Below are 14047 nucleotides of genomic sequence, written 5' to 3' on the forward strand. Positions count from 1 at the left end.
AATACTGATGCACACATACCCCTAATAACTCATTACACTACACTGTACCCTAATGCTGATGCACACATACCCCTAATAACTCATTACCCTACACTGTACTTAATACTGATGCATACATACCTCTAATAACTCATTACCCTACACTGTACTCTAATACTGATGCACACATACCCCTAATAACTCATTACCCTACATTGTACCCTAATACTGATGCACACATACCCCTAATAACTTATTACCCTACACTGTACCTAATACTGATGCACACATACCCCTAATAACTTATTACACTACACTGTACCCTAATACTGATGCACACATACCCCTAATAACTTATTACCCTACACTGTACTTAATACTGATGCATACATACCCCTAATAACTCATTACCCTACACTGTACTCTAATACTGATGCACACATACCCCTAATAACTCATTACACTACACTGTACCCTAATACTGATGCACACATACCCCTAATATCTCATTACCCTACACTGTGCCATAATACTGATGAACAAATACCCCTAATAACTTATTACCCTACACTGTGCCCTAATACTGATGCACACATACCCTTAATATCTCATTACCCTACACTGTACCCTAATACTGAAGCACACATACCTCTAATATCTCATTACCCTACACTGTACCCTAATACTGATGTACACATACCCCTAATAACTCATTACCCTACATTGTACCCTAATACTGATGCACACATACCCCTTATATCTCATTACACTACACTGTACCCTAATACTGATGCACACATACCCCTAATATCTCATTACCCTACACTGTACCTAATACTGATGCACACATACCCCTAATAACTTATTACCCTACACTGTACCTAATACTGATGAACACATACCCCTAATAACTCATTACCCTACACTGTATCCTAATACTGATGCACACATGCCCCTTATATCTCATTACCATACACTGTAGCTAATACTGATGCACACATACCTCTAATATCTCATTACCCTACACTGTACCCTAATACTGATGTACACATACCCCTAATAACTCATTACCCTACATTGTACCCTAATACTGATGCACACATACCCCTTATATCTCATTACACTACACTGTACCCTAATACTGATGCACACATACCCCTAATATCTCATTACCCTACACTGTACCTAATACTGATGCACACATACCCCTAATAACTTATTACCCTACACTGTACCTAATACTGATGAACACATACCCCTAATAACTCATTACCCTACACTGTATCCTAATACTGATGCACACATACCCCTTATATCTCATTACCCTACACTGTACCTAATACTGATGCACACATACCCCTAATAACTTATTACCCTACACTGTACCTAATACTGATGAACACATACCTCTAATAACTCATTACCCTACACTGTAGCTAATACTGATGCACATATACTCCTAATAACTCATTACACTACACTGTACCCTAATATTGATGCACACATACCCCTAATATCTCATTACCCTACACTGAGCCCTAATACTGATGAACACATACCTCTAATAACTCATTATCCTACACTGTAGGTAATACTGATGCACACATACCCCTAATAACTTATTACCCTACACTGTACCCTAATACTGATGCACACATACCCCTAATATCTCATTACACTACACTGTACCTAATACTGATGCACACATACCCCTAATATCTCATTACCCTACACTGTACCTAATGCTGATGTACACTTACCCCTAATAACGCTTTACACTAAACTGTACCCTAATGCTGATGCACACATACCCCTAATAACTCATTACCCTACACTGTACCCTAATGCTGATGCACACAAACCCCTAATAACTCATTACACTAAACTGTACCTAATAGTAATGCACACATACTGCTAATAACTCATTACCCTACACTGTACCCTAATACTGATGCACACTTACCCCTAATAACTCATTACCCTACACTGTACCTAATACTGATGTACACTTACCCCTAATAACGCTTTACACTAAACTGTACCCTAATGCTGATGCACACATACCCCTAATAACTCATTACCCTACACTGTACCCTAATGCTGATGCACACAAACCCCTAATAACTCATTACCCTACACTGTACCCTAATGCTGATGCACACATACCCCTAATAACTCATTACCCTACACTGTACCTAATTCTGATATTGAGAGAGCAAAAGAGAGGGGGAGAGAGAGCAATAGAGAGGGGAAGAGAGAGAGCAAAATAGAGGGTTGGAGAGAGAGCAAAAGAGAGGGCAAAGAGCAATAGAGAGGGGGGAGAGCAAAAGAGAGGGGGAAATAGCAAAATAGAGGGAAAAGAGAGCAAAAGAGAGGGGGGAAAGAGAGCAAAAGAGAGGGGGAAGAGAGAGAAAAAGAGAGGGGTGAGAGAGCAAAAGAGAGGGGGGAGAGAGAGCAATAGAGAGGGGAGAGAGAGAGCAAAAGAGAGGTATGGAGAGGGAGCAAAATAAAGGGGAGAGAGACAGAGCAAAAGAGAGGGGGGAGAGAGGGGGGAGAGAGAGAGCAAAAGAGAGGGATGGAGAGAAAGAGAAAAAGAGAGGGATGAAAGAGAGCAAAAAAAGGGAGAGAGACAGAGAAAAAGAGAGGGGAGAGAGAGCGCAAAAGTGAGGTGGGAGAGAGAGAGCAAAACAGAGGGGGAGAGAGCACAAAAGAGAGGGGGGGAGAGAGAGAGTACAAAAGAGAGGGGGAGGGAGAGCGCAAAAGAGAAAGCTGGAGAGAGTGAAAAAGAGAGGGGGGAGAGAGAGAAAGCGCAAAAGAGAGGGGGAGAGGGAGCGCAAAAGAGAGGGGGAGAGAGAGCACGCAAAAGAGGAGGGGAGTGAGAGAGAGCTCAAAAGAGAGAGAGAGAACGCAAAAGAGAGGGGGAAGAGAGAGCGCAAAAGAGAGGGGGAGAGAGAGCAATACCCCTAATAACTAATTACTCTACACTGTACCTAATACTGATGCACACACTCCTAATAACTCATTACCCTACATTGTACCTAATGCTGATGCACAAATACCTCTAATAACCCATTACCCTACACTGTACCTAATACTGATGCACACATACCCCTAATAACTTATTACCCTACACTGTGCCTAATACTGATGCACATATACCCCTAATAACTAATTACCCTACACTGTGCCTAATACTGATGCACATATACCCCTAATAACTAATTACCCTACATTGTACCTAATACTGATGCACACATACCCCTAATAACTCATTATCTTACACTGTGCCCTAATACTGATGCACACATACCCCTAATATATCATTACCCTCCACTGTGCCCTAATACTGATGCACACATATCCCTAATAATTAATTACCCTACACTGTACCTAATACTGATACTGAGAAAGCAAAAGAGAGGGGGAGAGAGAGCAATAGAGAGGGGAAGAGAGAGAGCAAAAGAGAGGGATGGAGAGAGAGCAAAAGAGAGGGGAAAGATCAAAAGAGAGGGGGGAGAGAGAGCGAAAGAGAGGGGAAAGAGCAAAATAGAGGGAAGAGAGAGGGAAAAGAGAGGGGGGAAAGAGAGCAAAAGAGAGGGGGAAGAGAGAGAAAAAGAGAGGGGTAGAGAGAGCAAAATAGAGGGGGGAGAGAGAGCAATAGAGAGGGGGAGAGAGCAAAAGAGAGGTATGGAGAGAGAGCAAAATAGAGGGGAGAGAGACAGAGCAAAAGAGAGGGGGGAGAGAGAGAGCAAAAGAGAGGGATGGAGAGAAAGAGAAAAAGAGAGGGGTGAAAGAGAGCAAAAATAGGGGAGAGAGATAGAGCAAAAAAGAGGGGGGAGAGAGAGAGTGCAATAGAGAGGGGGGAGAGAGAGAGCGCAAAAGAGAGGGGGGGGGGAGAGAGAGCACAAAAGAGAAGGGGAGAGAGAGAGCGCAAAAGAGAGGGGGGAGAGAGAGCGCAAAAGAGAGGGGGGAGAGAGAGCTCAAAAGAGACGGGGGAGAGAGAGTGCAAAAGAGAGGGCTGGAGAAAGAGTGAAAAAGAGAGGGGGGAGAGAGAGAGAGCGCAAAAGAGAGAGGGAGAGAGAGCACAAAAGAGAGGGGGAGAGAGAGCATGCAAAAGAGGAGGGGGAGAGAGAGAGCGCAAAATAGAGAGAACGCTAAAGAGAGGGGGGAGATAGAGAGCATAAAAGAGAGGGGGAAGAGAGAGCACAAAAGACAGGGGGAGAGAGAGAGCAAAAGAGAGGGGGGATAGAAAGCAAAAGAGAGGGAGAAAATGAGAGGGGGGAGAGAGAGAGCAATAGAGAGGTGGAGCGATAGAGAGCACAAAATAGAGGGGGAGAGAGCACAAAAGAGAGGGGGAGAGAGAGCAAAAGAGAGGGGGGGAGAGAGAGAGAGCAAAAGAGAGGTGGAGCGAGAGAGAGCCCAAAAGAGAGAGGGAGAGAGCGCAAAAGAGAGGGGGAGAGAGCACAAAAGAGAGGGGGAGAGAGCACAAACAAGAGGGGGAGAGAGAGAACAATGGGTGGGACCGCTGTACTGCAAAAAATGGCCCGTGAATACAGACTTTAGGACTAGTTACCATATATTGTGCCCTAATACTGATGCACACATCCCCCTTATAACTCACTATCCTACACTGTGTCCTAATACTGATGCACACATACCCCTAATAACTCATTACCTGGTCTGTAGGTGCATTCTCGCTATGTTCAGTGCAGGGTGGGCACAAAGAGACATGCCAGTGACAGGACACAGGACAGGACGAGGGGAGAGGTAACGCTATATGCTGAGCTGAGTTCCTCCAGTCGGGTCTGTGCTGTGAATGATGAAGCTGAACAAGAGGGAGGATTAGATAGACAGAGTGTCAATTAGATATAGTAGTATCTATATATTCCCCTGTCCCTCATTCACCAATTGTCTTAATAACCCCTGATTTACCCCCCTTATTTACTTCTTGGTTCTAGATCTAGTCAAGGTTTAATGGACATTACTTTTTATTTGTCTCGGACATGGGTTCTGTTGATGCTGAAACAGCCACAGGTTGTGTTGATCTCCTATTTTATTACATTTTCTTGATTTGGTCTCTAATGAATAGGCCACTTTTAGCGCCAAACCTCACCAATTATGGCCCAGATTATAAGTGGTGTGCTGATTTTCTTTTTTTTAGTGATAACTAAATTAGCACGACCAGATTAGCGCACAAACTACAAGTTTCAGATATTGTGCTAACTTCCTTGCCCCAAAGACTTCAATGGGGGCGTACAAAAGCCTTTTTAATTATGGCTCACGAGCTAACCCGACACTCTGCTAGGTCAACTGCACTAAAGCCGAAGGTGCGTTAGGTATACTTGTATACTTCACATTCCTATGTTCTTCACATTGAAGATTTTTATATACACACATATATAAACATACATACAGGGGTAGAAAATTATCACTATAGTTTATTAGTCAGGGGTTAAAAGATACTATCCCAGTGGTAAAAAGTTAGTAGTCCACTCAATGTTAAAGATAGGTAAAAGAAACATTTTTAAGTTGTCCGCTGCAATTTCTAAGTTGTCCTGGACCACTGGAAATGTCAAGCCCTGTATGTAGAGGACTATCGGAAGAAGAGAGGTTATAAATGGCAACTTAAGCCAGAAGAACTGCAAAGGTGGAGAAAATACCGTCCAAGATGGTTTAGGGTGAGAAGGCCATATAATCTGACCACTGTAGACAGTTCAGGATCTGGGACCGATTCGGATAACCCCCAGAATACACAGGATACAGGTGCAGCATAAGAAGAGGGGCAACCATGAGGGGCAGATCACCACGCCAGAAGAGACGTTAATAGAGAACAATCTGGTGATTAACATCAGTAACAGAATATTGACCCCAGAGGAGGTAACATTGTTACAAAAAGGCCTTTCATTTGTACCAACCAATTATACAGAAAAGTTTGACTTGCATATCTATATTCTTCGATTTCAACATATCTTGAAATTAAAGGAGCATTTTGAGCCTAATCTAGGGGAATACAGTACATTCAAAAAGAAAGGGAAATTTGATCCTGTCAGTACAAATACTACTATCAAAACATTTTGCCATAAACTAGAGAAAGACCTGTTTGAGTTTACAATAGATCAGAAACAACAGGCTAAACTTAACCTCACGAAAAAAGAAAGAGAAGCCCTTACAAGACTTGGTAAGACTTAAAAGATGAGACTATAGCCACAAGGAGAGCTGACAAAGGCGGTGCAGTAGTCATTCTAGACTACTCATATTACCAGAGGAAAATTCTTAACCAGCTAAGCGACACTACCACATATCGTAAGCTCCCAAATAACCCAAATGTACAATTTAAAAGGGAAATTTATGCCATACTAACTGAAGCCTTGGAAATGGAATGGATTGACAAGCAGACGTTTGATTATTTACAAGTCGAATACCCAAAAGTCCCCGTCTTCTACACCTTGCCTAAGGTGCATAAGGACCTCAAGGAGCCACCAGGATGGCCCATTGTGGCAGCAATGGACTCATTATTGCAACCATTAGCATACTATGTTGATAACATACTTGTGCAGCATATGGCCAGTTATGTGAAAGATGCTGGCAATCTGATCACATTACTAAGAGCTTTGGGACCTATTGAAAATGATGATTTGCTTGTAACGTTAGACGTTACAAGCTTATATACAGTCATCCCACATGGAGAAGGGATAGAGTCGGTACAAAGACATTTGCAGAAATGCCCATATGTAGTACCACCAACCGAGTTTATAGTAAATCTACTGGAAAATTGTCTGAGAAAAAACTTTTCATTTGTTAAAGCAGTATTATCTTCAGTTAACAGGGACCGCGATGGGTTCCAGTGTGGCTCCATCCTATGCAAACCTATTTATAAACAACTTTGAAAAGGAATTAAACAAATGTCTTCAAGAACCCTAGTGGGATCATGTACATAAGATACATCGATGACCTTCTAATAGTGTGGAGAGGAGACCCAACATCCCTACAAACATGGTTTGCTGAGCTTAACCAACAACATGAGTCATTGAAATTCAAAATTGGAATAAACAAAATTGAAATAAACAAGATATTGAATTCCTTGACTTGAAAATCTACAAGGGGAATGGTATGCTTCAGACTACACTATGGGGCCTATTTATTATGGTGCGAGCGGACATTATCCGATATTGCAGATCATGTCCTCTGCACATCGATAAATGCCGACAGCATAGGCTCTCTGCATTTATCATTGCACCAGCAGTTCTAGTGAACTGCTTGTGCAATGCCGCCCCCTGCAGATTCACGGCCAATTGGCCGCTAGCAGGGGGTTTCAATCAACCCGATTGTATTCAATCGGGTTGATTTCTGTCCGCCGCCTCAGAGCAGGCAGACAGGTTATGGAGCAGCGGTCTTTAGACCGCTGCTTCATAACTTCTGTTTCGGGCGAGCCTGAAGGCTCGCCGGAAACACGAAACATCAAGCTTCATATGGAGATTGATAAATAGGCCCCTATATAAAAAAACAACTGATAAGAACTCTCTACTTGAGGCATCAAGCTGCCATCCCCCGGCTCTTAAATAGGCACTCCTAAAGTCACAGTTTATGAGGGAAATAAGAAATAACACCAAAGAGGTGGCCTCTATACAGCAGAAAGAAAAGCAGCAGAATTTCAGAGCAAGAGGTTTTAAGAACTGGGCTTTGAAACAGCAGATGGAACTAGCCTCTATTAAAGAAAATAAAATCTTAAATCAAGAGTGCAAGAAAAGACTAAGATTCACCACAACATATGCAGCTGAGAGATAACTGGAGCATCCTACAAAGTGATGAAACACTACCCTTTAAGAATATGGACGTACCATGTCTAGGTTATAGGAAGGGTACATCGCTGAAGGATAGTCTACAGATGATGGACCCAGTTCACTGCTACTCCAAATATTGGCTAGGAAGACAAGTATTGAAACCTGGGTGCTATTGTTGCAGTGGTTGCACAACATGCAACGGAGTGCTTACTGGATGGTTTTTTAATCATCCCAAGCATAAGAAACGTTACCACCTTAAACATAGGGTAACCTGCACCACCCCTATGTTGTCTATTTGCTCCACTGTCCATACAGTTTATTTTATGTTGGCAAAACGAGTGATGATTTGAGAATTTGTATGTCAAACCATTGTAGCGCCATATTCCAGGCCATCAAGAAAGGGGAGTCAGAAGAGCCGGTGGCACGTTACTTCCAGCAATTTGGACATAACATAGTCGACCTGAGATATTTCATCATCGACTATGTATCAATGCTAAAAAGAGGAGGTGATAGGAATAAAATACTTCTACAGAAGGAAACAAAATGGACATATGAGTTGGACACTCTTATCCCGAAGGGACTTAATACTAAATTAGAATGGCACACCTTTTTTAGTGCCTATATCCTGTTGGGCCTGAGTTATGCTTATTGGCTGTAATTGTGTGCACTATGTCTTGTGGTGTCCCTTTAAATATCCCTTTAAATTCCCTTTCTATATGTTGGCTTTCCTATTTTGGTTTCTCTTTTCTGTTTCTTCTTTCTTTACCATAGTCCCCTTTATTCTTTGGTTTGCCTTTTGTTTTGACTGGTTCTCCTAGTAGCTGCAACTTCAGATACAACATATGGAGTATGCAATATGTTCATGACGGATACTCTTGCAGTTTATATCATCAAATATAGCGTATTTGTTAGGATTAATAATATCCCTTATTTAAGCGCTTTACTGTTTTGATGACTATTTAATATATATACACATACAGTATATATGCACACACAATTAAAAAGATACACACCTAAAATAAGTGAATAATAGAAATTTCAAGTATTTCTATTTAAAAACATTAACGCATAAAAACATTGATTAGATTGTGCTAGAGCACTGATTTTCAAACATGTCTTCAGGCCTCCTCAACAGGCCAGATTTTCAGCTTGCTGCTCTAAATACACAAAACATACACACGTTATCATCTATTGATAACCCTCAGCTGTAAGTGCCATCTGCCTTAATAGCACATGTGAGTGTATTAACTCTGTACACTACAGGGTCTGCTAAAGTCATTCAAAGGTCTCCTCAGCCTCACTAGCTTCATTGTCTTCCCTGGCATAGGGACTGGAGAGACTGGAGAACCCTCTTAGTGAATCCTGTGACACTGAAATCCCTATACATTGTACACTGTAATGTTTGTTAATTATATTGCCCACCTGTAAATGTAGTTCTCCGACACGGAGACACACCCTGTGGTGGGCACCTTATCCTTATAAAATGGCATATGGGATGTCTCTTTATTCCCTCTGCATGTAGGGTTGCCAGCTGTGCTGCATAAAAATATCGGACAACCTATAGGGGATTGAATATGGGACATAGCTGGGTTCTCCACAAAAGCTCAACCTTAGGCTCCACCCTTGATCCCACCACATTTATTTTTCACAACAAAGTAGTCATTTTATACCCTTGGTTGCCAGTAACACATGTGCAGAGCAGTGATGTGACCCCTTGGCTGCTAGAGGTACACACCCAGCATTGATTGAACACCCCCATGGTTGCCAGTAACACATGTGCAGAGCAGTGATGTGAACCCCTTGGCCGCTAGAGGTACACACCCAGCATTGATTGAACACCCCCATGGTTGCCAGTAACACATATAATAGAAAATGCACAGTGTAACTACTTTTTGAGCCATATTTCTAATGCATAAAGGTCTAGAAGGACCTTTACTTTTAGTTGACAGGGGTCTTTCAAAATACTGGACATTTAAGTGTCCAGTATTTCTGTACAGATTTTACTGGACAGACTGTTAAAATACTTTGCCTGTCTGGTTAAACACTGGACACCTGGTAACCCTATCTGCATGGCAGTATAATGTCTCTTTATTCCACTGCACACCCCTCGTAGTGCTCCTTATATGTCATATACTTACAGTTTCACATGCATTATGTCACACACCTGTACATACAGATTTACAAGTATCATGTCACACACCTGTACATACAGCCTCACATGTATCATGTCACACACCTGTACATACAGCCTCACATGTATTATATCACACACATGTGCATACAGCCTCACATGTATTATGTCACACACCTGTACATACAGCCTCACATGTATTATGTCACACACATGTACATACAGCCTCACATGTATCATATCACACACTTGTACATACAGCCTCACATGTATCATGTCACACACCTGTACATACAGCCTCACATGTATCATGTCACACACCTGTACATACAGCCTCACATGTATCATGTCACACACCTGTACATACAGTCTCACATGTATCATGTCACACACCTGTACATACAGCCTCACATGTATTATATCACACACTTGTACATACAGCCTCACATGTATCATATCACACACCTGTACATACAGTCTCACATTAATCATGTCACACACCTGTACATACAGCCTCACATGTATCATGTCACACACCTGTACATACAGCCTCACATGTATAATATCACACACCTGTACATACAGCCTCACATGTATTATGTCACACACATGTACATACAGATTTACAAGTATCATGTCACACACCTGTACATACAGTCTCACATGTATCATGTCACACACCTGTACATACAGCCTCACATGTATTATATCACACACCTGTACATACAGATTTACAAGTATCATGTCACACACCTGTACATACAGCCTCACATGTATTATATCACACACCTGTACATACAGCCTCACATGTATTATGTCACACACATGTACATACAGCCTCACATGTATCATGTCACACACCTGTACATACAGCCTCACATGTATTATGTCACACACCTGTACATACAGCCTCACATGTATCATGTCACACACCTGTACATACCGTCTCACAATCGTCATGTCACACACCTGTACATACAGTCTCACATGTATCATGTCACACACCTGTACATACAGATTTACAAGTATCATGTCACACACCTGTACATACAGATTTACAAGTATCATGTCACACACCTGTAGATACAGATTTACAAGTATCATGTCACACACCTGTACATACAGATTTACAAGTATCATGTCACACACCTGTACATACAGTCTCACATGTATCATGTCACACACCTGTACATACAGCCTCACATGTATTATATCACACACATGTACATACAGCCTCACATACATCATGTCACACACCTGTACATACAGCCTCACATGTATTATATCACACACTTGTACATACAGCCTCACATGTATCATGTCACACACCTGTACATACAGCCTCACATATATCATATCACACACCTGTACATACAGCCTCACATGTATTATGTCACACACCTGTACATACAGCCTCACATGTATAATATCACACACCTGTACATACAGCCTCACATGTATTATATCACACACCTGTACATACAGCCTCACATGTATCATGTCACACACCTGTACATACAGCCTCACATGTATTATGTCACACACCTGTACATACCGTCTCACAATCGTCATGTCACACACCTGTACATACAGTCTCACATGTATCATGTCACACACCTGTACATACAGTCTCACATGTATCATGTCACACACCTGTACATACAGCCTCACATGTATTATATCACACACTTGTACATACAGCCTCACATGTATCATGTCACACACCTGTACATACAGCCTCACATATATCATATCACACACCTGTACATACAGCCTCACATGTATTATGTCACACACCTGTACATACAGCCTCACATGTATAATATCACACACCTGTACATACAGCCTCACATGTATTATATCACACACCTGTACATACAGCCTCACATGTATCATGTCACACACCTGTACATACAGCCTCACATGTATAATATCACACACCTGTACATACAGCCTCACATGTATTATATCACACACCTGTACATAAAGCCTCACATGTATCATGTCACACACCTGTACATACAGCCTCACATGTATCATGTCACACACCTGTACATACAGTCTCACATGTATCATGTCACACACCTGTACATACAGATTTACAAGTATCATGTCACACACCTGTACATACAGTCTCACATGTATCATGTCACACACCTGTACATACAGCCTCACATGTATCATGTCACACACCTGTACATACAGCCTCACATACATCATGTCACACACCTGTACATACAGTCTCACATGTATCATGTCACACACCTGTACATACAGCCTCACATGTATCATGTCACACACCTGTACATACAGCCTCACATACATCATGTCACACACCTGTACATACAGCCTCACATACATCATGTCACACACCTGTACATACAGCCTCACATGTATTATATAACACACCTGTACATAGAGCCTCACATGTATTATATCACACACTTGTACACAGAGCCTCACATGTATTATATCACACACCTGTACATATAGATTTACAAGTATCCTGTTACACACCTGTACATACAGCCTCACATACATCATGTCACATACCTGTACAAACAGTCTCACATGTATCATGTCACACACCTGTACATACAGTCTCACATGTATCATGTCCCACACCTGTACATACAGCCTCACATGTATCATGTCACACACCTGTACATACAGCCTCACATGTATCATGTCACACACCTGTACATACAGCCTCACATGTATCATGTCACACACCTGTACATACAGCCTCACATACATCATGTCACATACCTGTACAAACAGTCTCACATGTATCATGTCACACACCTGTACAAACAGTCTCACATGTATCATGTCACACACCTGTACATACAGTCTCACATGTATCATGTCACACACCTGTACATACAGTCTCACTTGTATCATGTCACACACCTGTACATACCGTCTCACAATTGTCATGTCACACACCTGTACATACAGCCTCACATACATCATGTCACACACCTGTACATACAGTCTCAAATGTATCATGTCCCACATCTGTACATACAGTCTCACATGTATTATATCACACACCTGTACATACAGAATCACATGTATCATGTCACACACCTGTACATACAGCCTCACATACATCATGTCACACACCTGTACATACCGTCTCACAATTGTCATGTCACACACCTGTACATACAGCCTCACATACATCATGTCACACACCTGTACATACAGTCTCAAATGTATCATGTCCCACATCTGTACATACAGTCTCACATGTATTATATCACACACCTGTACATACAGAATCACATGTATCATGTCACATACCTGTACATACCGCCTCAAATGAATCATGTAACACACCTGTACATACCGTCTCACAATCGTCTTGTCACACACCTGTACATACCGTCTCACATGCGTAATGTCACACACCTGTACATACAGTCTCACATGCGTCATGTCACACACCTGAATGTAAGGTTTCAACTATGTCATTTCACACATGTAAGTATCGTTCTCATATATTGCACATATAAATACAGGTTCTCAAGAATGCCACACACACATAATTACAGTTGTACCTGTGTCCTGTCACATGTCTGTTAACACAGTTTCATTAATGTCATGTCACTCACCCGTGAGCAGAGCATCCCCCTCAGCCTTGGCCAGTTCGTTCTGTATGATACACGCATACTGTGTGTTCATAGACACATTTATAAGGTCTGATACCACCTTCACCATACTATTAAGTCCTGGCTCATAGGTGGTACTGCTGGAATTGGCAATGGTCTCCCCAGAGGTGGCATTGAGCCACGTGACCTTGGGCTGTGGGTACCATTGTGATGACTCACAGTGCAGAGTTTTGAGGGATGTGTTGGTCACAGACAGGGGACTGAAAGCTGAAAGTATGAGAAAAACATATAGATTAGTTATATGGTACACAGCAGAGGGAGAAAGACTCACTGACATACCACTTGCACTATTGGTTCACATCGTGGCCTTTAGTTATCAAGCTGTCAACCGCAAATACGCTGGAATTCTGCAGCGTATTTGTGGCGAGGCTGATTCGCCATAGTTATCAACCCCTACTGCCTGGCAAAAGTAGAATTTAGTGACGTAACCTACGATCCGCCGGTCTCAGTCCGACACAGATCGAGGCAGGGGATCCCAT

General features: G+C 42.0%; 1 protein-coding gene across 1 annotated transcript in view; it reads right to left on the reverse strand.

Annotated features, from left to right (window-relative positions):
* LOC128652811 (V-set domain-containing T-cell activation inhibitor 1-like) overlaps positions 1 to 14047 on the reverse strand; it is a 178335-nt gene that overhangs the window by 19885 nt on the left and 144403 nt on the right. Inside the window, exons 4-5 of the mRNA XM_053705762.1 lie at positions 13512 to 13775; positions 4655 to 4804 (exon numbers count right to left, since the gene is read on the reverse strand). Of these exons, the coding sequence (XP_053561737.1) occupies positions 4683 to 4804; positions 13512 to 13775 (386 nt within the window). The 3' untranslated portion in view covers positions 4655 to 4682. The remainder of the gene's footprint in view (positions 1 to 4654; positions 4805 to 13511; positions 13776 to 14047) is intronic.

The sequence above is a fragment of the Bombina bombina genome, chromosome 3 (assembly GCF_027579735.1).
Source record: "Bombina bombina isolate aBomBom1 chromosome 3, aBomBom1.pri, whole genome shotgun sequence".
Classification (NCBI taxonomy): Eukaryota; Metazoa; Chordata; class Amphibia; order Anura; family Bombinatoridae; genus Bombina; species Bombina bombina.